This window comes from Berghia stephanieae, chromosome 9 (genome assembly GCF_034508935.2).
Source record: "Berghia stephanieae isolate SIO BIC M18660-M18661 chromosome 9, UCSD_Bste_1.3, whole genome shotgun sequence".
Classification (NCBI taxonomy): domain Eukaryota; kingdom Metazoa; phylum Mollusca; class Gastropoda; order Nudibranchia; family Aeolidiidae; genus Berghia; species Berghia stephanieae.
This window is the reverse complement of record NC_088368.1, coordinates 44,283,688-44,307,699: the sequence shown is the minus strand read 5'-3', so window position 1 is coordinate 44,307,699 and position 24,012 is coordinate 44,283,688. Positions and strand designations below refer to the sequence as shown.

The 24,012-nt window shown below is 37.2% G+C and overlaps 2 protein-coding genes across 2 annotated transcripts; one reads left to right on the top strand and one right to left on the bottom strand.

The window, feature by feature from the left end:
• Positions 1-5,311: 5,311 nt before the first annotated feature.
• LOC144979411 (uncharacterized) lies at positions 5,312-8,717 on the bottom strand. The gene is made up of 3 exons (XM_078926056.1): positions 8,592-8,717; positions 7,141-7,294; positions 5,312-5,525 (listed from the first exon to the last, which is right to left on the bottom strand). Exons 1-3 carry the CDS (start codon positions 8,650-8,652, stop codon positions 5,426-5,428), a joined length of 315 nt encoding a protein of 104 aa, XP_078782182.1. The 5' UTR covers positions 8,653-8,717; the 3' UTR covers positions 5,312-5,425.
• A 5,586-nt stretch (positions 8,718-14,303) lies between these two features.
• Positions 14,304-23,662, top strand: LOC144979408 (uncharacterized). Its single transcript, XM_078926054.1, has 3 exons — positions 14,304-14,487; positions 21,099-21,252; positions 23,443-23,662. The coding sequence occupies exons 1-3, from the start codon at positions 14,421-14,423 to the stop codon at positions 23,585-23,587; spliced, it is 366 nt and encodes a 121-aa protein (XP_078782180.1). The 5' UTR covers positions 14,304-14,420; the 3' UTR covers positions 23,588-23,662.
• The last annotated feature ends 350 nt before the right edge of the window (positions 23,663-24,012 follow it).

Genomic DNA, 24,012 nt, shown 5'->3' with positions numbered 1-24,012 from the left:
GTTCTGTTAAAAACGGATTTCTGGGCGGGGTTCCTACCTCCCATAGCGGGCAGGGAAGTACTTGGTGTGTCTTCTATCCCCTCTTATCTGTTTTCCAATTGCTTTCTGTCTTTGTCTTGGAATGAGATTGCTTGGTTTTGTCCTGACCATGGTCGGAGTCCTTTGCCGAGAGGGAAACAGTCGAATGTATAGTTATAGTTTTGGGAGATGATTATTTTTTCCTTGTAAATTATCTCTCTGTTGTGCATTGTATTATGTTTAGTTTACATATATTATATGATTGGTAAACATTTGAGTGTATTCCTCTTAGTTGGGACCTGTGCTTGTGTTTGGATGAGACTTTTAGGTGATCTCAAACTAAGTACTTTGACGGTGTGCTCTTGGAATCTACATCTGTTCCCTATTTGAACCAATTCCCTTTTGTCTTACCTTTTCTTTTGTGCTTTAATTGTAATTCTAGAACTTTTTACTATCCCAGTTTCTTCTTTTTTTACTGGCGCTGATATGACCTTAATGTGTTGCAAGCGCCGTAAAACCCTTAAAAACAACAAAAAACAAAAAATGGATTTGTTCCGTATTTGACTTCCTGAGTCCGTAAGTGCTTATTTTTAGTTCAAAATCCGTATTTTGTAATTTTTGACTAATTTGTGGTAAAAAAGCCATGTGAGCCTAATGAATTATTATTATTGATCCATTATTATTACTATTACTACTACTACTATTGTTGTTATTATTATTATCATTATTATTGGTGTCCAGTGAGAGCATAATCTCCATTTGTGTAGCTCTTTAATTTGAATTATGCCTCTATCATAAATGATTTTCAACAATTAAAAAAGTTCCATTCGTTTATATGACGCCTGTATTTTACTCAAACCTTTCATAATGTATTGGAGATTTGCATAGGATATGGATGTTAGCCTCAATATACTTTGAATATTCTAAGACAGTATTGATACTTTCACTATTTGTTACAAATATTATTTTAATTAAGAATAAAATTAAATCCACCTTTTTGATTGGAAGGTATTCAATAAGAAAATCAATTGCTTATATTGATTAAAGATGACAATGATTATTTCCCTTTATTAATTTATGAAATATATAAATTTAATCCCTTTAAAAACATCTTCATCTGATTTTAATTTTTTTTTTCAAGCAAGCTTTTGTAACGGTTTAGGTTCAAGAAAAATAAGTATACTCCATTTTTAGGTGTGTTTATCTTGTCAAAGTAAAGAAGTAGGAATTCTCTAATATTTAGAGGTGCATTTTACTATAACTACTATTATAGTATACTACTTAAAGACCATTATGTTGCATGAAAGAAAACATATATGCAATCGTCTACTTTTTATCTGAACTCACCTAATTTTTACCCCAAAACGCCCTCTCAAGTGATGTACCAGGTTGGTAGTTATGCATTTCTAACCATCTTAAGTTATTTCATTTATTTTACAATTGTGCTTCTTGTGTATTGGTCCTTATCAAAGTTGAGGCAGTTGAATTCTTTCTTTATATTGTCCGTTCTGAATTTTGATCTCATTGTGGAAAGCTCCCATAGCGGGCAGGGAGGTACACACTGTGTCTTCTATCCCCTTATATCTGTTTTCCAACATGCTTTCAGTCTTTGTCTTGGAATGAGATTACTTGTTTTTTTCCTGGCCCTCGCCGGAGTCCTAGCTGGGAGGGAAGCAGTCAAATGCATATTTATTGTTTTGGGAGATGATATTTTTTTCCTTGTAAATCATCTCTCTGTTATTTATTATTACTATATTTGTTATTTTTTAATGTATAATGTAAGCATTTGAGTGTGTTCCTCTTTGTTGGATTTTGTTCTTGTGTCCGGATAAGACTTATAGGTGATCTCAAACTAAGTACATTGGTGATACGCTCTTGGAATCTACATCTGATCCCTATTTGTTCCCAGTTCCCCTATGTCTTACTTTCTCTTGGATGCTTCAACTGTAATTCTAGAACTTTTTACTATCCAATTTTCTTCCTTTTTACTGGCGCTGATATAACCTAAATGTGTTGCAAGCGCCGTAAAACCCTTAAAAACAAAACAACAATCATTGTGGAAAGTGTCATTTTAACGATTCAAATGTGCTGGTACTAAACCCGATAATTGAGCAACATTTGGACTAGCCTCTGTCATCTCAAACTTGTTAGTGTTAGTAATAGTAATTAAAAAGGCTGACTTTTATATGTTGCGATTCGATGAAGGGGGGGGGGGGGGGGGCGGGGCTTCGGCACACATCGCCCCTCATCCCGGGCCAAATGAGCGTTCCTTATTTTATTTTTGAAAAGTTGGCAGCTATGTAGAACTATCTGAAAGAATCAGATATGGCAGAATAAAAAGTCTTTCTACTAACCCTAACTTAATTGGCCAATGTAGCTTTATGTTCAGCATTTTCTAGATACCTAATGTAAAATTTCACTATTCTTTTTATGATAATTTTAAGAGTTGCAATCTTTAGAGGTGACTGTCAAGAAATGACACCTCTGTGCATTTAATTTCATTCTTTCTTTATCCCCTCATCCTTAATCAGAATAATAATAATTAATAATGAAAAAAAATGCAGCAACGACAGCTTAGAACGGCATAAAGTGCTTAAGAATTATTTTTTTTTTGCATTAAACTTTATTCAAACGATTTTCAACACTTTTGCTTCACAGTTTATGCTTTTTAACAAATGCAATTAAGCAACTTACCAGCAACAACATATTGGTTTGTTATCATTTGAGGGTTTTATCAGTAAAACTGTTTCTATCCTTTTATGTTGCACTGTACACATAGCAAACTTCATGCTTTTATTTGGTGACCAAAGACTTATGTGATACAGTGGATGAATGTTTGTGATGGCTTTTGGAACTGAAATAAACCTGCAATATGATTTGTAGACTTCTATCGTTATGTATCATTTTTCGGTCAAATGTAAATGTAATTTTACACGAGCTTGATGTATCATAAAACCCACAATGAGCTCAACGTGCAGCTGGTAGTACATTTATATGGACACGAACAACGTTGTTACAATTCAGTAACGTACTCCAATTAACACAAGTGAGACTGTAAATGAGACTTTTACAATGACTCTGCATCGCCACAAATATGGATTCGAACCCTGGCAACTCGGGCGTCAGACGAACTGTCTACCACGAAACCAAAGCAAGCATTGTGCAAGTTAAAGTGAATGAGATGTTGATTGAAGCCGTTCATTGTGTCCATCAGATCTGCTGTCCTATCCATCCAACTCCATTCACTGGGTGGGGTTCCCGACTTCCCATAATGGGCAGGGACGTACTCGTTGCGTCTTCTATCCCCCTATGTCTGTTTTCCAACTTGTTTTCTGTCTTTGTCTCGGGATGGGATTACTTGGTTTTGTCCAGGACCTGGCTGGGAGGGAAACAGTCAAATGTATAGTTCGAGTTTTGGGAGATTATATTTTTCCCTTGTAAATCATCTGTCTGTTATGCTCTTTATTGTTTTGTTTACATATTATTTGTAAACATTTGAGTGTATCCCTCTTTGTTGGGACCTGTGCTTGTGTCTGAATGAGACGTTTAGGTGATCTCAAACTAAGTACTTTGATAGTGGGCTCTTGGAATCTACTGTTTCCTATTTGAAACAAATCCCCTTTGCCTTACTTTTTCTTGGGTGCTCTAATTGTAGTTCCAGAACTTTTTACTATCCTATTTTCTTCCTTTTTACTGGCGCTGATATGACCTTAATGTGTTGCAAGCGCCGTAAAACCCTTAAAAACAAAACAAAACAAACCAAGTCCATTCAGTGGTATACAACAACAACAAATAAACTCCTCTGCCTGGTCCCTTCTATCTCTGATCTTAACCTGGGTCGTCAGGTTTCTAAAGGGGTCGGGGACTGCAAAAACAATGGCGCACGGAGCAACTGGGAATATTTTTTGCCGTGTTTGAGTCCCAGGTTATTTCCCTGAGCGCCCCTTCTGAGGGATGGACCTTCCCAGGAGTTAGTAAATGCGTTGCTCGGCCACTTCACTCTACGCACACTGGGATAAGCTTCGACACTATGGCCATGAAGCTCTTAATCTTAAGGACTTACTTTATTTTAGACAATTTGGTGGTAGCTCACTTGAAAATGCACTCTTAGGTATACACATATATAAACATATACTGGGCTCCCTAAAAGGGTTTTTTAATGTGGTCTCCCTAAAAACATGTTTTTACCAAATGTCTCCTTAAAGCTACAGAAACACTTAGTAAAACATTAGGGGGACCGAGTAATTTTCTATATACCATTGTGATCATCAAGCATCAGAATTGTGTTCATAAATCATTGTAGGGCATCAAACTATACTCATTTGAACAAAGATTGAACAGTTTAATCAATTTGAACAAGACATATGCTTGGTCCTCCAATTGGTGCATTTCACAGTGGTCACCTTAATAGTGGATTGATACTTATATATATATATATATATAAAATATATATATATATATATATATATATAAGACTCAAATCAAGTCAAAACGGTGTAAAAGAGGCAGGAAGAAATGTAAGAAATGTGACCCATCGTCTCAAAACGGTATTATGTCGGAACGAACCATATGTTTAAAAGCCGAATTAAATGTTAAACTGGTCAAATATATAAACTGTTGACATTAGCACCCCAAAATATGGTATCCATTCTCCTCAATAAAACATACAAACTCAACACAAGACTGATATTTCTGGCTATAAATTCAACTTTCAACATCTTAACCATCCCGACTTAATACCGTTTTGAGGCGGAGGGTCACAAATGACAAATTATTTCATTGATATCAAACTGATCGGACGGCTGGCTTCATCAGCTCTCCTATTTTACAGTCAACGCCCATTTGGTCTTAGATCAACTTTGAAGACTTGCTTAGTACCACGAAAAATTCGTGGAATGACGAACTTTTGGGATTTTGGCGCCAATTTCAAAACAAAACAAAACAAAAAAGACAAAAGAGCAAATCCAAACAGACCCCCCCCCCCCCCCCTCTTCCAAAAAAAACAAACCCAAAAAACAAACCAAAACAAACAAAAAAAAAAAACCCCAAAAAACCCCAACCCCTCCCCCCCCCCCCTCACAAAATACAAGAAATAAAAACAAATAATAATAATAATAATAATGGTATAGATTTATAGTGCGCCAAACATCCCTTCATCAGGAGAGCTCTGGGCGCATAACATAGATTAATTTAATCATGAATCCCTAACACAGTACACGAACAACGCTAATTATACACATAATCAAAAGAAAGCCTGTCGGAATAAGACAAGCAAAAAACAACAAGCAAAACATCATTTTTATATCAATTTTTATTTGCACATTGTCAATTTACTCAACCAAAAATCATTTTCAACCCTCAACAGCTGCTTTTGATGACAGGATCGTAGAGATGTCATGTTATTTATTTAGTTGTGTGGTTGACGGGTGCTGTGGTGATGTCGTGTTGTGTGGGGAGCGTGGGTTGGGTGAGCTCCGTGGCAAACTTGTGAGGTTGGGTGGATCTCACTGTGGATAGACCGAATGTAACATCAATAAATGTGTTAAAGTAGAGCAAAATTTTTTTTTTTTAAATGAGCTCTTATATAGCGCATTATCCACTAATAGTGCTCAAAGCGCTTTACAAAGGGTTCTTGCCCAACAGCAACACGTAACGTAGAATGAGACATGACGCCTGTTAGGCGATATTACAATTTTTTCCCGACAAAGACAACGCTGTTAACGGCCAGGTACTCATTTTACACCTGAGTACGGTGAAATAATGTGAGTAAAGAGCCTTTTCCAGGGACTTAGCTATGCGCCGAGCTAGGCTCGAACCCAGGACCTTCTGATCCGAAAGCAAGTGACATACACTAGACCACATAGCCGCACAAAATAGTGATTAACTCTATCCTTAATGTTATTTTCAGAATTATAGCCGAAACGTCATATTCACCTAACACAAAAATAGATTATTCAAACAGATTAAGCAACGAGTATATTCTATATTTTGTTCAGAAAAATGAGCTCTGCAACACAGTGTCGAGTTTTTATGGCTATAACTATAACAAAATGAATTCAGAATAAGAAAAAAAATGGCTGCATCGAAACGAATGTGACTATTTTTCCTATGGGTGGCAAGGAAAGGGTAAATATTGAATTGTAATCTTTAATTTATCATAAAACAAGAAATGAAATTAGTAGGAAAGTGCCAGAAGACAACAACAGATAATAAAAATTATGTTCTCGGCGGCGATGGAGGCTCGAACCCGCGACCTTACAGGTATGACAACTCCGCCTGGCCGGGGAGATCGTGACTCTACCGTATGAGCTATCCAATTCTTCAATTTATTTGACGAAGACAGACACTGTGGACGTTTCGGGTTTCCCCTTTATCAACAAAACAGAATGAATGAAACACTACAGACGAATGAGTTAGAAAAAGTAGAGCCTGCACAAGGAATCTCGTTGTTGCTTTCACTGCAAAACAAAATAAGCAAGAGCACAGACATGTATATAAACGTTATACAGAGTTGCTCGAAGCGGGTGTTTCTTTTTTTACGGGAGGCTCGAACCCAGGACCATCCGATCCGAAAGCGAGTATCATAACACAAGACGACATGGCCGCACACTACTACAGGGGCAGCGTGACTCAGCGGTACGGTCTTTGCTTCGTACCCGAAAGGTGCCGAGTTCAATCACCCGCCGCCGCGGCACTGCACTGGGGCTGTCCCCTGGGTTATTCCAGTCTTCCCTTGGAATATTCCCTAAAGACAATTTTCTCCATATGGGATGAATAAAGAGAATTTTATTAATTCATTTTGATTATTTTTATTTTTATTTTATTTAACGATGCTTTAATTCTCTCCTTACCAGCCTTTTCAGGATTTCCCCAAAACTTCACACCCAACTAACACAAAAATATACTTTTTTATCACTCAAACACACAAGCAGTCTAAGTTCTTGCGATGACGTAATTTCTTTAGCAAAACATGCTCTACAACACACTGTGTTCATTTTCCTTAGATTTTATGATGTACACGAGAAATTTGAAAAAGAAAAATGTTGATTGTATCGTGACGAATGTGACAATTTTCCTGTAGTTGGTACGGACAGGGTTAAAATCGTTGTCTCATGAACTCACCATTGGCAGGCGTAGTGGCACATTTTGTCGGTTCTGTCCTCGTCGTGTTGGTCCGCAAGGTCAAAAAGTGCGTCACATTTGGTTGTGCAGTGGTCCACAGTCAAATCGCGGTCAGCCTGAACCAACACGTGAACCTCTTTCTTGATCAGATCAACTGAGGACAGGAAAGTAAGAATAGTGAAAAAAAATTGTAGACAATAGGCTTCAACAGTCGTGACGTCACTTCCTTCCTAATGACGAATAGTAACTTAGTAACTGGTTCTAAACTATCGGAACAATGGCGGACGCCCTTATGATATATTTCTCCGACGAGCATAAAAGAGTATCCAGAGGAGAAAAACCATTACATGTGAAAAAATTCTAACCAGCATGAAGAATAAAAAGTACCGATTTTCTTTGTTTAGAACCAAGCTGCTGGTTGACGTGACATCAGACTATTGAATCCTTTTAAGGATTGTAACGGAAATATTAAGAAGGTTGATGTTGTGATGATGATGATGATGATGATGATGATGATGATGATGATGATGATGATGATGTTGATGCCGATGATGGTGATGATGTCTACTAGGTTACTAGTGTGCATACGTGTGAGTGTGTCTATGTTAATATATTGTATTGTTATACATGTGTAACCAAATGACAAACTGTCACTATTTGTGTACAATAAAGATTTATTATTATTATTATTATTATTATTATTATTATTATTATTATTATTATTATTATTATTATTATTATTATTATTATTATTATTATTATTATTATTATTATTATTATTATTTTTTCTTCTTCTTCTTCTTCTTCTTCTTCTTCTTCTTCTTCTTCTTCTTCTTCTTCTTCTTCTTCTTCTTCTTCTTCTTCTTCTTCTTCTTATTATTATTATTATTATTATTATTATTATTATTATTAGTGTTATTATTAATATTTTTATTATTATCATCATTCTTTTTCATCTTCTTCTTCTTCTTCTTCTTCTTCTTCTTCTTCTTCTTCTTCTTCTTCTTCTTCTTCTTCTTCTTCTTCTTCTTCTACTACTACTACTACTACTACTACTACTACTACTACTACTACTACTACTACTACTACTACTACTACTACTACTACTACTACTACTACTACTACTACTACAACAACTATTATTATTATTATTATTATTATTATTATTATTATTATTATTATTATTATTATTATTACTACTACTACTACTACTACTACTACTACTACTACTACTACTACTACTACTACTACTACTACTACTACTACTACTACTACTACTACTACTACTACTATTATTATAATAATATAATAATTATTATAATTATTATTATTATATTATATTATTATATTATTATATTATTATTATTATTATATTATTATTATTATTATTATTATTATTATTATTATTATTATTATTATTATTATTATTATTATTATTATTACTTACTTACGGACTTGCTCTCCCAGACAGCCGGCAAGGCAAAGAGAAAACACGAAAACGGCAAATTTCATCTTGGATAGTTTATACTGAATTCTGACAAGACCGGGGTGTCTTATTCAATCTCTCGATGCCGATGGAGTGCAAGTAGGGAACTAGCTTGCTGTGTATTTAAATAACTGGCGTGGAATGCTACGTGGGGGTACAGTGGACTTCCAATAAACTGATAATTTTATGATCACAGTTTTCATTTTCATTTGTGACCCGTCGTCTCAAAACGGTATTATGTCGGGATGAACCAGATACTAAAAAGCCGAATTAAATCTAAACTGGTCAAAAATTTGAACTATTGCTATTTAGCATTCTAAGATACGACATTCATTCTCCTCAATAAAATATACAAACTCATTGCAAGGCTAATATTTCCGACCATAAACTCCATTTTCATCATCTTAATCATTCCGACATAATACCGTTTTGACACGATCAGTCACATTTTAGCTCTCTCCTTACCAATCATTTTCAGTATTTTCCCCAAAATGTCAGGTTTACCCAGCAAAAAAATTACTTTTCAAAACTCAAACAATCTCTCTACAAAACAACTTTACGTTCTTATTGATTAAACAAAAATCATTCTTCAAAGTTTGTGATGTACAAAATAAATCTGAATAAGAAAAAATATATATTGTGTCGTAACAAATGTGACGATTTTGCTGTAGGTGGTAAGGAGAGAGTTGTGCGGCTATGTGGTCTAGTCGTATGACACTCGCTTTCGGATCGGAAGGTCCTGGGTTCGAGCCTCGCGCTCGGCACATAGTTGAGTCCTTGGAAAAGGCTCTTTACTCACATTCTCTCACCGTACTCAGGTGTAAAATGAGTACCTGGGCGTTGTCTTTGTCCGAAAAATTGTAATATCGCCTAACAGGCGTCATGTTCCGTCCTACATGTTAAAGGTTGCTGTTGACCAGGGACCCCTTGTAAAGCGCTTTGAGCACGATAAGTGGATATTGCGCTATACAAAAGCTAAATTTAAAAAAAAAATGTTTTAAGGAGAGGGTTAAAAGTTGGTTATCAGAGAAATAACTGGCATAGAATACTTCGTGGAGGTACAGTGGACTTCCATTAAACTGACAATTTTATAATCATAGTTTCATTTTCATTTTAAAACTTGGTTATCCGAGATTTTGGTTTAACTGTCTCCCAACGTACCAACTATAGGAAAATCGTCACATTCGTTACGATACAAAACAATCAACATTTTTTCTTATTCAAATTTCCTTTGTACGTCATAAAATTTAAAGAAAATGAACACAGTGTGTTGTAGAGCATGTTTTGTTAAAGAAATTATGTATCGCAATAACTTTACTGCTATTGTGTTTGAGTGATAAAAAATATATTTTTGTGTTAGTTGGGTGTGAAGTTTTGGGGAATATCCTAAAATGGCCAGTAAAGAGAGAGTTAAAGCATCGTTAAATAAAATAAAAATAAAAATAAATAAAATAAATAAGTATAATTCCCTTTATTCATCCCATAGGGGGAAAATTTGTCTTTAGGATCTATTCCAAGGGAAGACTGCAATTACTCAGGCGTTAGATGCAGTGCAGCGCCGCAAATTGAGCTAGGGCAGCAGCCTCTTATGATTCACACTATTATGTTATGACGATCGACCCAATCAGCAAAGTCCGGTCCGCATTCGTGCACCGTCGCAAACCCGCCTGGTAGCATCGTCACAACACACCTTTCGACTAGATTATCTGCCGTCTCGGGTTCTTGCCCACAGCGTGGACATATTGGACAGGAAGTTAGACCCCACCGATGTAACGCACTTGTCGTCAGGCAGCTCCTCGACCGAAGCTACTCAGTGTCTCCTCTTACTGGTATCAAAGCCTGGCAACTTCTCATCAAGCTTAGAGGAGTGTAGGTCCCCGCCCCCACGAGGGATTGAATTCGTCCAAACCAACTTCCATCTCGTGTTCAGCTCTGTCCGTAGTCAGGGATTCTGCGTACAAGGGTTGCCGGGACTTATTTCGGCTCGAAACGGGGGCACCGTCCATTATGCGCATGAGAGGGGTATCCCCATTCCCTCTCTCTTTGATCTTACTCAACCCGTTTCCCGTAATGGTCCCCCTCCGGACATCGGGGGGCTGGATCGCTGCCATTATCGGGCCCCATTCTCTAGGGGTTGTTGCTAGCGTTCCCGACACTATGTGCATCGACTTGCGAAGTTTTACATCCACCTTCTCAACGTTTCTGCTTCTACCCCACACTGGAGCGCAATACTCCGCGGTGGAATAGCATAGTGCCAGAGCGGACGTTCTCAGGAGCGCTTGGCTAGCGCCCCAAGTCGATCCCGCCAGCTTCCTCAGAAGACTATTCCGCTTCTCTATCTTCCAAGCATCCCTTTCGAGATGGACCCGATACGTGAGGCTGCGATCCAACGTCACTCCTAAATATTTTGGATGCGGCTCATATGGGAGTGGCTGGTCCCCGACTAGGACATTCAGTTTGCGCGTGTGCCAACCACTGCATAAGTGAAATGCAGTGGCCACGGTTTTTGAAGTGTTCATCTTCAGGTACCACTTGTCAAAGTAGGATTTGAGTCTGGTGACGTCCTCGCTGAGTACGCTCTCGAGACGGGTCCACACTTTACTCTGAGTAATGAGTGCCCAGTCGTCTGCGTATCCCAGCCTCAGGGAGGAAGTGTTCGGCATATCGCTAATGTAAACGTTAAACAACATTGGCGCAAGTACCGACCCCAGAGGGACCCCATTCTTCAATTTCCTTACTTTGCTCGTGACGTCTCCCAGCGCGACGTGGAATTGCCTTTCCCCTAAGATCGAAGAGAACAACTTCAAGGTCTTTTTGCACCTTATGATTTTTGCAAGTTTGACCATCAACCCATCGCACCAGACCGTATCGTACGCCGCTGATAGGTCTATAAAGGCAGCACCTGTTTGCTGTTTTCTCTCGAACCCGTGCTCAATATGCTCTGTAAGGGCAATGACCTGCTCCGTGGTGCACCTCCCTTCCCTGAAGCCCGCCTGCTCGGGTGGCAGGGCAGCATCTAGGACCGGCCCCCGTCGGTTTAATAGAACACGCTCCAACAATTTGTAAAGACAGCTCAGCAGCGATATGGGTCTGTAACTGTCTGCCTCCTTTGCCGGTTTCCCTGGCTTCAGGATGGCAACTATCTTCGCATGCTTCCACACTTGTGGAAGCTTTCCTTTTGCAAGGATGTCAGACATTGCCTCTGCTAGCCAGGCCCGTGCCCTGGGGCCCAGATGCGTCACCATATCGGGATATACACCATCTATCCCTGCCGCTTTGCCGTTCTTCACTTCGCTAATGGCTGCACCCACTTCTCGGGGACTGAACGGGGCCGTCCAGTCCGATTCCTCCGCAGGTAGCGAGTCCAAAATCGTACGGTACGTCTTGCGGACACCGCGCTCAAAAGCCTGATTAGGGACCCGCTTACTACGGTTCTTAATGTTCTTGGCAATTGTGTCTGCCTCACACTCCGGTGCAGCCTTCGCGTAATTCCGATCTGGGTCCAATTTCTTTATCAAACGCCAAGCGTGGCGGCTGGAGTGTGTAAAGTCGAGACTTTCCACGGTCTCCTGTCACCGTTGCTTCCTTCCCTCTGCCAGAGACTGGAGTAGTCTATCGGCTGCGTCCTGGGACTGGGTCTGCTGGTGCTCTTGGTACCTTTCGGGTACAAACATTGCATTTTATTTCATTTGTTTTCCACGTTAATTTGTATAATGTTATGCTGACGAAGGGTTTGTACCCGACACGTCCATTGTCTGTATTGTTCCCATACGAAGCCTCTCCATTTTCACTCTTTCGTTAGAGTTTTAATAAATCAATTTAATGTGCGTTTCTAAAGAAAGAAACTTGAGCTTTTATATAACACGAAATTCCCCAAAACGTGCTCAAAGCGCTTTACAAAGGGTCACTGACCAACAGCAACAAGTAACATAAAGAACGAGAGATAATAACATTTTTTTTCTGACATTTTTCTGGCTGTTAACTGCCAGAGACTCATTTTACACCTGAGTACGGTGAGAGAATGTGAGTAAAGATTTTTTCAAAGGACTCAACTATGCACCGATCGAGGCTCGAACCCAGGGCTTTCCGATCTGAAAGCGAGTGGCATACCACTAGACCACATAGCCGCATCTAAGACGTTTTTCCAAATTATTGCACCCATACAATGCGGCTATGTGGTCTTGTGGTATGACACTCGCTTTCGGATCGAAAGGTCTTCGGTTCATAGATGAGTCCTGCCTTGGAAAAGTCTCTTTACTCACATTTTCTCATCGTGCTCTTTTTGTAAAATTAGTACCTGGCCGTTAACAGCGTCGTCTCTGTCCGATCAACATTGTAATATCTCCTAACAGGCGTCATGTCTCGTCCCACATGTTAAGCGTTGCTGTTAGCCAGGGACCCATTGTAAAGCGCTTTTGAGCACGTTTAGTGAATATTGCTCTATATAAAAGCTCAATTTTAAAATTTGATCATGTTTTGACTTTTACACATTCTGATCACAAGACATATGAAAAGTTCTAGCCAGCATGAAGAATAAAAAGTAATGATTTTCTTTGTTTAGAACCTAAATGGCCGCCGTTGCCGGGCGGCGTGACATCAGACTACTGAATCCAATTTGCGTCTGATTTGCTTTCTTTCTTTCTTTCTTTCTTTCTTTTATTTATTTTTTTTTTCTGCAGTTTTCCATGACAAGAATGAGCCCATAAGGAATTGGGTTCAAATAAGTGCAGGTCGGTCATGTCAAATTCACAATTTCTTATCTAGCGCACGATTCTAGCACAGTTGAGTCATCTTATCAATGACTTGGACTTTCGGAGAGCCATCTGCTTATGTCATCATTTCCATTGAGGTCTTACAAGCAAATTCAAAATGGCGGCGGATAGCGAAAGCTAGTCTCGGAAATTAATCGAATTTTACACAACAATTTTTATTTATTTTTCAAATTAATTTTAATACATTTCAAACTCTAGAGATGAATTAATTTTTTTTTAAAAATATGAACCAAGAAAATAATTAGAAAAGTCTTAAAATACGTAACGGAAGTTGTAGTAGTGACGTCATGTGCCCTGGAACAAATTCGTCCGATTTTCAGTCACTTCCCTCGTAATATCAAATATCTTAGTAACTGGTTCTATACACTAGGCGGATGTGACATCAGACTATTGAATCTTATCCCCTTTAAAAAAAAATAAATCTTTTTTGTATCTGTCAGATTTTTTTTCCATGAGCATCGACGGATGAATAAAAAAATTGTTTTTTTTTTTTAAATTGAGCTTTTATATAGCGCAATATCCACTAAATGTGCTCAAAGCGCTTTACAAGGGGTCCCTGACCAACAGCAACATTTCACATGTAGGACGGGACATGACGCCTGTTAGGCGATATTACAATTTTTTGGACAAAGAAAACGCTGTTAAACACCAGGTACTCATTTTACATCTGAGTACGGTGAGAAAATGTGAGTAAAGAGTCTTTTCCAAGTTCGAACCCAGGACCTTCTGATCCGAAAGCGAGTGTCATATCACTAGACCACATAGCCGCACTCGATTAGTAGTCATAACATTAGTAATAAGTAAGAAAGCAGAGAAAACCAGAACCTTGTTGATGCTGGTCAGCTAAGCTATGACGACGATTACATAACGTCTTTCAATCGCGATAACACAGCTAGTGGGTGAAACCAATAGTAAGACAAGATAGATTGAAGGATCTGTAGGCAAAAGTTTTCCGTCTGCATTGTATTTTAATTCACCCCGGGCAAGTTAAAAAATATAAATTAAAAAAAAATAATAATAAAATGAACGTATTCCTTGTTTTTTGCCTTGCTGTTGTTGGGTGTTCCTATGCGGCCCACCATAATATCAGTGAGTAGATTTTGCGATTCGTCTTTAGTAGATGTTATGAGAAGCAAGATAGGTCTGTCTGGTTTCTATTGTGTGTTGTGTGTCTGTGTCTCTCTCTGTGTGTGTGTGTGTGTGTGTGTATGCTTGTGTGTGCGAATGAGTATGTGTCAGCCAAAGTAATTTGTAATTTAAGCGCTTCGAGTCTGGTGTCTCGGAGTTATAACGCTATATAAGTTTTCAGCATTATTTCAGCATTAGTGACTTCTTATGGTTGGCAGTCTCAGGTATTTTTGTTGAAAATATCAAATTAAGAAATGAAATTAAGGAGCAGCACCGATGTAAGATAAAGAACTGAACAAGTGTGTATGAAAGGTGCCAGACAAAGCAAGAAAGAAAAATACAAGAAAAAACAAAACAAAACACCCAAAAAACCAGTCGGAGGTCGAGGTCGACTGATTTTTGGGGCGGTTTTTTTTTCTTGTAGGTCGACTAATTTTTTGGGATGTTTTTTTTTTCTTGTATATTTCTTAACGGACAACATGGCTGACACCTGTTGGCATTGAGCTTCGGCTCAGTGGATAGTCTTATGTTTCCATTTATTCACTGTGTGGAATCTTTAATTTTTACCTGATGTGGACTAATCTTAATATTGGAACTTTTAACTTAAGATCTATTAAAAGTAACATTCGAAAGGAACAACTGTGTCAAGATTTAGAAAGTTATAAAATCGATGTGTTGTGTTTACAAGAGACGAAGATCCAAGATGGCGTCGACCAAACAATAAATGGTCACAGACTGCTGTGCTTTGCTTCCAGTTCACCTCACTATAGATGTGGATTTCTCATAAATAAAAACTGCAGGGATTTGACTAGTGACGAATGGAATGTTTCGGACAGAATATGTGTTCTTGAGCTTAAGTGTAAGATCAATTCAAGGAACCAGAATAACGATAACAAAGACGATCACGGTAAGAAGACGTTCACTATCTCAATCGTAAATGTTTACGCACCAACAAGTCAACGCGCAAAACAATACCCAGAGGAAACTGATAAATTTTACAAAGACCTAGACGATACACTGAACAAAATAGGAAACAAATCAATATTAATAATTGCTGGAGATTTTAATGCCAAAGTAGGAAAACGTCTCGACAGTGACACACTATGTTTAGGATCATACTCAAAAGGAAAACGTAACGATAACGGAGAAAAATTAGTCCAGTTCTGTGAACAGAGAAAACTTTTCATAACAAACAGTGCTTTCAACCACCCATCAAGACACCAGACAACGTGGGTAGGACAAAGGAAAGACCAGACCCAAGACAAAATGATAACAATACACAACCAAATAGACTATATCATATGTCGACACCGCCATAAACACTACTCAACCAACTCGCGATCATAAGGTGGTACACTGCTAACATCCGATCACAAACTTGTAAAAACGAATTTCAACATAAATGTGTACAGACAACGAAGACAGAAAGGTAAAACGGCAGTCAAAATAAACACGGCAAAAATAGTAAATGAGCGAGAATGTCGCATTCATTACCAATATGAACTTAACTCAAGTCTATGGAAAATAAAGCAAAACAGCAATCCAAACAATGAATGGAAAGAGACGCAAGCGGCAATGAAATATGCGGGGAAGAAAGTGCTGGCTCTATTAATACAACTAAGAACAAACCAAATCGAACGCCTAACATCGCTATTAACGATCTATCGCGGCAACAAAAAGAACTTAGGATCAGGATACAAAACACGAAAGACTCGGAAGAAATAATAAACCTGAAAACGGAACGAAACAAAATACTGCATTCAATTCGCTCACTTACAATAAAACACAGAAACGAGGAATTAGACAAAAAAGTGGAAGACATAGAAAAGTCCAAAAATAACGCATCGTCTATGTTCAAAGCGACGAAATCTCTGAACCGAAAACCATTCGAGAACCCAAAACTACAGGATAAATTTGGCAAACAGACAACAAATCCCAACGATATCCTTGACATTGTAACTGACCACTTCCAGCAGAAATTTCACAAACAAGTCTCACAAATATCGCCCTTCTCAGGAAACCCTAGAGACCTAAACAACCGCATCACAACAACTGAAGTTAGAAATAGCATAAAGTACCTAAACAATAACAGATCCCCAGGCGAAGATGAAATTCCCGCTGAATTGCTGAAATGCGGTACCTTCTCCCTGGATCTGAGCATTGCAAACATACTGAACAAAACATTATCAACACACAAAGACTGGGACATAAACAGCGGTGTCCTAATTACAGTACAAAAACCAGGAAAAACAAAAGGACCCGTAAACAACCTGCGCCCAATAACATTACTGAATACCATAAGAAAAACACTGTCAACTATTGTCCTCAACAGAATTAGACCGAAAATAGAAAAATATCTATCACATAGCCAAAGCGGGTTTCGCCAAGACCGAAGCACATCGGACGTTGTATGGACACATAAATGGTTGGCAGCAAAGGCACTCAAAGAAAACATATCCATAACAATAACCGGAATCGATATGTCCGCAGCCTTTGATACGATCGACCGAGGAAAACTTTTGGAGATATTAACAGACATAGTAGACGAAGACGAGCTCCGAATAATCCGATTTCTCCTCAGCAACACAAAGATACAACCAAGGATATACGGGGCCACAAAACAGACGCAGTTCGAAAGTAACATCGGGACCCCCCAAGGAGATAGTCTGAGCCCGATTCTGTTCACAATATACTTAGAACACGCTCTGAAAGAAGTTCGAAAAGCCATTCCAAAACCAACGACTCATATTGAGAATGCAATCCCTAGAGAAATCGCCTATGCAGATGATGTCGATTTTATTGGATCAACACCAGCAAATATAGACATCATACAAAATACCCTCATGAAATATAACCTCCAAGTCAATGCCAATAAAACCGAACTTACAACAATATCAAGGAACAAAGAGGAATGGAAAAGAACAAAGAAAGTCGGCTCACTAATTGGAGACACCGAGGATGTACAAAGAAGAAAACAGCTATCAAACGCCGCACTCAGCAAACTCACCAATGTATGGATTAGAGGTGACAAAATAAAGAGAAAAACCAAACTGAAACTGTACCGTGCTCTTGTAAAACCGGTACTTCTGTATAACTGCGGCACTTGGGCGTTGACAAAATCCGAAGAAGAACATCTGGATGCCTTCCATCGCACACAGCTAAGAAGGGTACTGGACATCAAATACCCAAAAAAGATCTCAAATGAATCACTCTATAAGATCACAAAAGAAAGACCAATCTCCCTTGACATTTTACAACAACGATGGCAACTTTTCGGTCACATACTACGCAGGGACAAAAATATACCAGCTAACCAAGCCATGTCAGGATACTTCCAAAAACACGGGAACCTTTTCAGAGGAAGACCGATCACAAAACTCCCTGTGATCCTAAACAAAAACCTCACAACACTTGGACAAAGCATTAGTCTCATAACGGCAGGGGACCTTGAAAATCTGAGAACCCGAGCAGAGGACCGGCAATATTGGAGACACCTCACACAGGAAATACTGGAAACAGCCAAGGCGACCCGATCTTTCGGTCGAGACGCGAAAGGCATCTAAGTCAAGTAAGTCAAGTCAAGTATATTTCTTTCTTGCTTTGTCTGGCAACTTTCATACACACTTGTTCAGATCTTTATCTTATATATCTCAGGTGTTTTGTTGATTATTTTTGCTCCTTCTTAATTAGAGCGTAGAAATGCCTTTCACTCTCTCCTTAACGAACATTTTCAAGGATTTTAATAAAAAGCCACGTCTTCTCAACACGTGAATTGTATTTTTAAACTTAAACTTACAAGCAATAAGAGCAGGATATACATCATTTGAATATGCAAAACAAGCTGTACAAAACATCATTAATTTCTTCTACATATAACAAAGTTCTTTTATTACTTTTGTGATTTGTAAAACAAATCTGAATAAGAGAAATATTTTTGTATCGTAACGAATGTGATGATTTTCCTACAGTTGGTAGTGAGATGGTTAAAACAACTAGGCATAAGCTTACTCTTCTATTATGTTATGTAGAGATATTGAGTATTATTAATTTATGCAACGGTTGGATAGGGACCGCGAGGACGAGAGACGCATGCGCGCAACCAACATGACGTTCTCTCTCAAATAACTTTTCCGCTGGTGACGTCACAGACTATGGGTGACGTCCAATCAAGGGACGCTACTCTTCCGCTAATCTCATTCCTTATTGGAACTCAACTTTCCCCATTTATTTGGTTATAAAACGTCAAACAAGGCAGTTGAAACCTCAATGTGATTCGGAACTTGATTGAATGGTGGGTTGTGGTGTCATGGAAGACTATGTGTGCATGGATGTGTATGTGTTTGTTTCTTTATATTATGTATTCCCAAAGTTGTCAAAGAAGGAATGTTTGAATGACATTTAATATGGTAAAGCGCAGATGAGCACTTATGTGGCAGTTGAGCGCTATATAAATAACTTCTTATTATTATTATTATTATTATTATTATTATTATTATTATTATTATTATTATTATTATTATGATGATGATGATGATGATGATGATGATGATGATGATGATTATGATGGTGATGATGATGATGATGATGATGATGATTATGACTATTATTATTATTATTATTATTATTATTATTATTATTATTATTATTATTATATATTATTATTATTATTATTATTATTATATTATTATTATTATTATTTATTATTATTATTATTATTATTATTATTATTATTATTATTACTATTATAATTATGATGATGATGATGATGATGATGATAATGATGACGATGATGATGATGATGATGATGATGATAATGATGACGATGATGATGATGATAATTATGATGATGATTATTATTATTATCTTTATTATTATTATTATTATTATTATTATTATTATTATTATTATTATTATTATTATTATTATTATTATTATTATTATTATTATTATTATTATTATTATTATTATTATTATTATTATATTATTATTATTTATATTATTATTATATTATTATTTATTATTATTATTATTATTATTATATTATTATTATTATTATTATTATTATTATTATTATTATTATTATTATTATTATTATTATTATTATTAGTATTATTATAACTATAATAAGTTGGTATCTTGATTATCAAAAAACAATATCGAAACAGTCTGTCAGCTGAAATTCTCTCTTATCAATGTATAGCAATTCACATCGAAAACTTTGTTATCATTACTCGTAAAAACTAGACTGCAATACGCTTCAACAGTCATGACGTCACTTCCCTCGTAATGACGCATGGTAACTTAGTAACTGGCTCTAAACTATCGGAACAATGGCGGACGCCCTTATGAAATATTTCTCCGACGAGGATAAAAGCGTATCCAGAGGGGGAAAAAACCCCATAAATTTGATTCATGTTTTGACTTTTACACATTCTGACCACAAGACATATGAAAAGTTCTAGCCAGCATGTAGAATAAAAAGTACTGGTTTTTTTAGTTTAGAACCAAAATGGCCACCGTTGCTGGGCAACGTGACACCAGACTATTGAATCCAATTTATGTTGATATCTATTATGCACGGTTTAAATTTGGTAAGTACACTTGATCAAATGAGTAATAGATAGAACGAAGATGACGTCACTCAGGTCTTTGTTATTGTTTTTCACCATCCACGTTTATGAGTAATTCTCACTTAACTGTATTAACCAGACTATAAACGTTCATGGTTACACATAGTTTTGTATGATGGTCCACTATACTTCCGGATGGCAATGTTGTGAACTTCTTAGCCAAGCGCATTCTATCTATAACGGACCGGTACACAAAACTATGTGTAATCTTGAACGTTTGTCGTCTGCTTAATACAGTGTAGTGAGAATTGGATTCAGTAGCCTGATGTCACGCCGCCCGGCAACGGCGGTCATATTGGTTCTAAACAAAGAAAATCATTACTTTTTATTCTTCAAGCTGGCTAGAACTTTTCATATGACTTGTGACCAGTGTGTGTAAAAGCCAAAACATTATCAATCTATGTGTTTTTTCCCCTCTGGATACGCTTTTATGCTCGCCGGAGAAATATTTCATAAGGGCGTCCGCCATTGTTCCGATAGTTTAGAGCCAGTTGCTAAGTTACCATGCGTCATAACGAGGGAAGTGACGTTACGACTGTTGAAGAGTATTACTTATAAACGCGGATGGCAAAAAGACCTTAGTGACGTCAGCTTCATACTATCTTTACTTTATTGAATGCATTCATTTCTCACATTCTGCCATACATAATAATAATAATAATAATAATAATAATAATAATAATAATAATAATAATAATAATAATAATAATAATAATAATAATAATAATAATAATAACAATAAAAGATCTTTATTGTCCATAAATATGGCAATTTGTCATTTAGTTACACTTGTTATAACGTTAAATGATAACTATAACATTGAACAGATATTTCACTCCTACTTATTTTCTCTCTCTCTCTCTCTCTCTCTCTCTCTCTCTCTCTCTCTCTCTCTCTCTCTCTCTCTCTTCCTCTCTTTCTTTCACACATTATCATCTCCAGACAGCCTGATTCGTCATGAGGTCCACGCTCTACTGAGTGCTGACAAAGATCTGACCGTGGACCACTGCTCGACCAAATGTGACGCTTTATTCGATCTGGGTGGCCACAAAGACGAAAGCTACACCGATCAGATTTGTAAAGAAACACGCCAATGGTTAGTTGAGCTTTTGAGATAATTTTTAAAAAATATAGGGCAATATCCACTAAACTTGCTGAAAGCGCTTTACATAGTGTCCCTGACAAACAGCAACACGTAATATGTAGACCGTGACATGATGCTTGCATATCTACATAGTTATCTACCTACCTAACTATTTATCTATCTATCTATCTATCTATCTATCTATCTATCTATCTATCTATCTATCTATCTATCTATCTATCTATCTATCTATCTATCTATCTATCTATCTCTATATTATCTATTTATCTATAATATCTATCTATCTATCTATCTATCTATCTATCTATCTATCTATCTATCTACTATCTATTTATCTATCTATCTATCTATCTATCTATCTATTTATCTATTATCTATCTATCTATCTATCTATCTATCTATCTATCTTATCTATCTATCTATCTATCTAATCTATTTATCTATCTATCTATCTATCTATCTAACTATCTATTATCTATTATCTATCTATCTATCTATCTATCTATCTATCTATCTATCTAACTATCTATTTATCTATTTATCTATCTTTCTTTCTATCTATCTATCTATCTATCTATCTATCTATCTATCTATCTATCTATCTATCTATCTATCTATCTATTTATCTATCTATCTATTTATCTATCTATTTATCTATCTATCCATCTATTTATTTATCTATCTATCTATCTATTTATCTATCTATCTATCTATCTATCTATTTATCTATCTATCTATCCATTTATCTATCTATCTATCTATCTATTTACCTATTTGTCTATCTATCTATCTATCTATCTATCTATCTATCTATCTATCTATCTATCTATCTATCTATCCATCTATCTATCTATCTATAGTTAGTTTACAATTATTATTTTCCTTTTACTGGCGTTTAAAATAGTCTAAGCATTCCCATCGCCATTTAAATTTTAAGCAAACAAAGCTACTTGTATCCATGTCAGAACAACATTAGATTTTATAATCATTTGATATTTAAAGAAAAAAAATCTATTTTTTTTCAATCTTTTACTGGCGACCTATTCTACTCATTTACTTACGTACTCATTTCACACCTGAGTACGGTTAGGTTAGGCTTACAAAATATCTCTGTCGTCTATCAGGAATTTAGTAATGTATTTATTTACGTCTTATAGAGAAGAATGGCGGAAAGTGGTGAGAGTTGCATCCCATGTATCCCCCCCCCCCCCCCCCCACGATGATCATCAGATCATGGGATGAATGAATGAATGAATAGTGCGGCTATGTGGTCTAGTGGTATGACACTCGCTTTCGGATCGAAAGGTCCTGGGTTTGAGCCTCGCGCTCGGCACATAGTTGAGTCCTTGGAAAAGGCTCTTTACTCACATTCTCTCACCGTACTCAGGTGTAAAATGAGTACCTGGCCGTTAACAGCGTTGTGTTTGTCCGAAAAATTGTAATATCGCCTAACAGGCGTCATGTCCCCGTCTTACATGTTAAATGTTGCAGTTGACCAGGGACCCTCTTAAAGCGCTTTGAGCACATTTAGTGGATATTGCGCTATATAAAGCTCAATTGTTTAATTGTTTAATGAGACAGCGTGGCTTAGCGGTACGGTCGTTGCTTCGTACCCGGAAGGTACCGAGTTCGATCACCCGCCGCCGCTGCGCTGTGTTGCCTTGAGGAAGTCACCACCTCGCCCTAGTTCAATTTGCGTCGCTGCACTGCGGCTGACGCCTGGGTTATTCCAGTCTTCCCTTGGAATAGACCCTAAAGACAAATTTCCCCTTGGGGATAAATAGAGGGAATTTTTTTTTTTTATTTATTATTTATCAATTTATTCATTTATTTATAGTAATGTATTTATGTCTTTATTGTTTTTTGTTGTTGTTGGGTGAAGAAGGGTTTTGAGCCCGAAAGGTTATGTGTTTGGTATTTTGTTCTGTTTTATTATTATTTTTTTTTTGGACCTCTTATAGATAGTATGCGCTTGGCTAAGAAGCTCATAACATTGCCATCCGGAAGTATAACGGACCAACACATAAAACTGTGTGTATCCATGAACGTTTATAGTCAGGTTAATACAGTTCAGTGAGCATTACTCATAAACGCGGATGGCAAAAAACAATAACAAAGACCTGAGTGACGTCATCTTCGAACTATCTATATTAATTTTTTTATTTATTTATCTCTCACCAGTGCAATCAAAGGAACGAACTGTCCTTCAGGCCACCACAGCACTCAAGTCCCACACTCCACCAAGCACCACCACACACACACCCACACACACTCCCACACAACTTCAATGCCTCCCGCTCCCACAACCATGGCAGCAACCCAGTGAAGATGTACAAAGACACGAGATGTTTCTGCGTAATATTATTATGTTGGTAACAACAAGAGATGAAGTGAGTAGAAAAGTGCCAGTTATTCTCTATTGTCTTCTGGCACTTTCCTACTCACTTCATCTCTTGTTGTTACCAACATAAGTGCCTGCTCCACTCACTTTTCTGAATTAAAAATTCACCCCACATACCGGAGCATAGTCAATGTCTCAACCGTTTCTATGTTACATGTTTGTGTTGAGAATATTGGCTATTAAGCTTAACTGCTGGCTAAATACTCCGCGTTGGTTGTGTGTGTGTTTGACCCGCGGTCTCCAGTAGTCGGTGAGAGAAGGCTCAAGTAATGAATGACCAGAGTTTGAAACGATTTTTTTTGGGTTCGTGGATAGCTCATACGATAGAGTCACGCTCTCACCGGCCAGGC

Coding starts and splice junctions, on each gene's coding strand:
- LOC144979411 (XM_078926056.1), bottom strand. CDS start 8,652: ATGAAATTTGCCGTTTTCGTGTTTTCTCTTTGCCTTGCCGGCTGTCTG. Junction 7,295..8,591: donor CTGTCTGGGAGAGCAAGTCC/GTAAGTAAGTAA, acceptor TCCTGTCCTCAG/TTGATCTGATCAAGAAAGAG. Junction 5,526..7,140: donor TGCCACTACGCCTGCCAATG/GTGAGTTCATGA, acceptor GTCTATCCACAG/TGAGATCCACCCAACCTCAC.
- LOC144979408 (XM_078926054.1), top strand. CDS start 14,421: ATGAACGTATTCCTTGTTTTTTGCCTTGCTGTTGTTGGGTGTTCCTAT. Junction 14,488..21,098: donor TGCGGCCCACCATAATATCA/GTGAGTAGATTT, acceptor TATCATCTCCAG/ACAGCCTGATTCGTCATGAG. Junction 21,253..23,442: donor TGTAAAGAAACACGCCAATG/GTTAGTTGAGCT, acceptor ATCTCTCACCAG/TGCAATCAAAGGAACGAACT.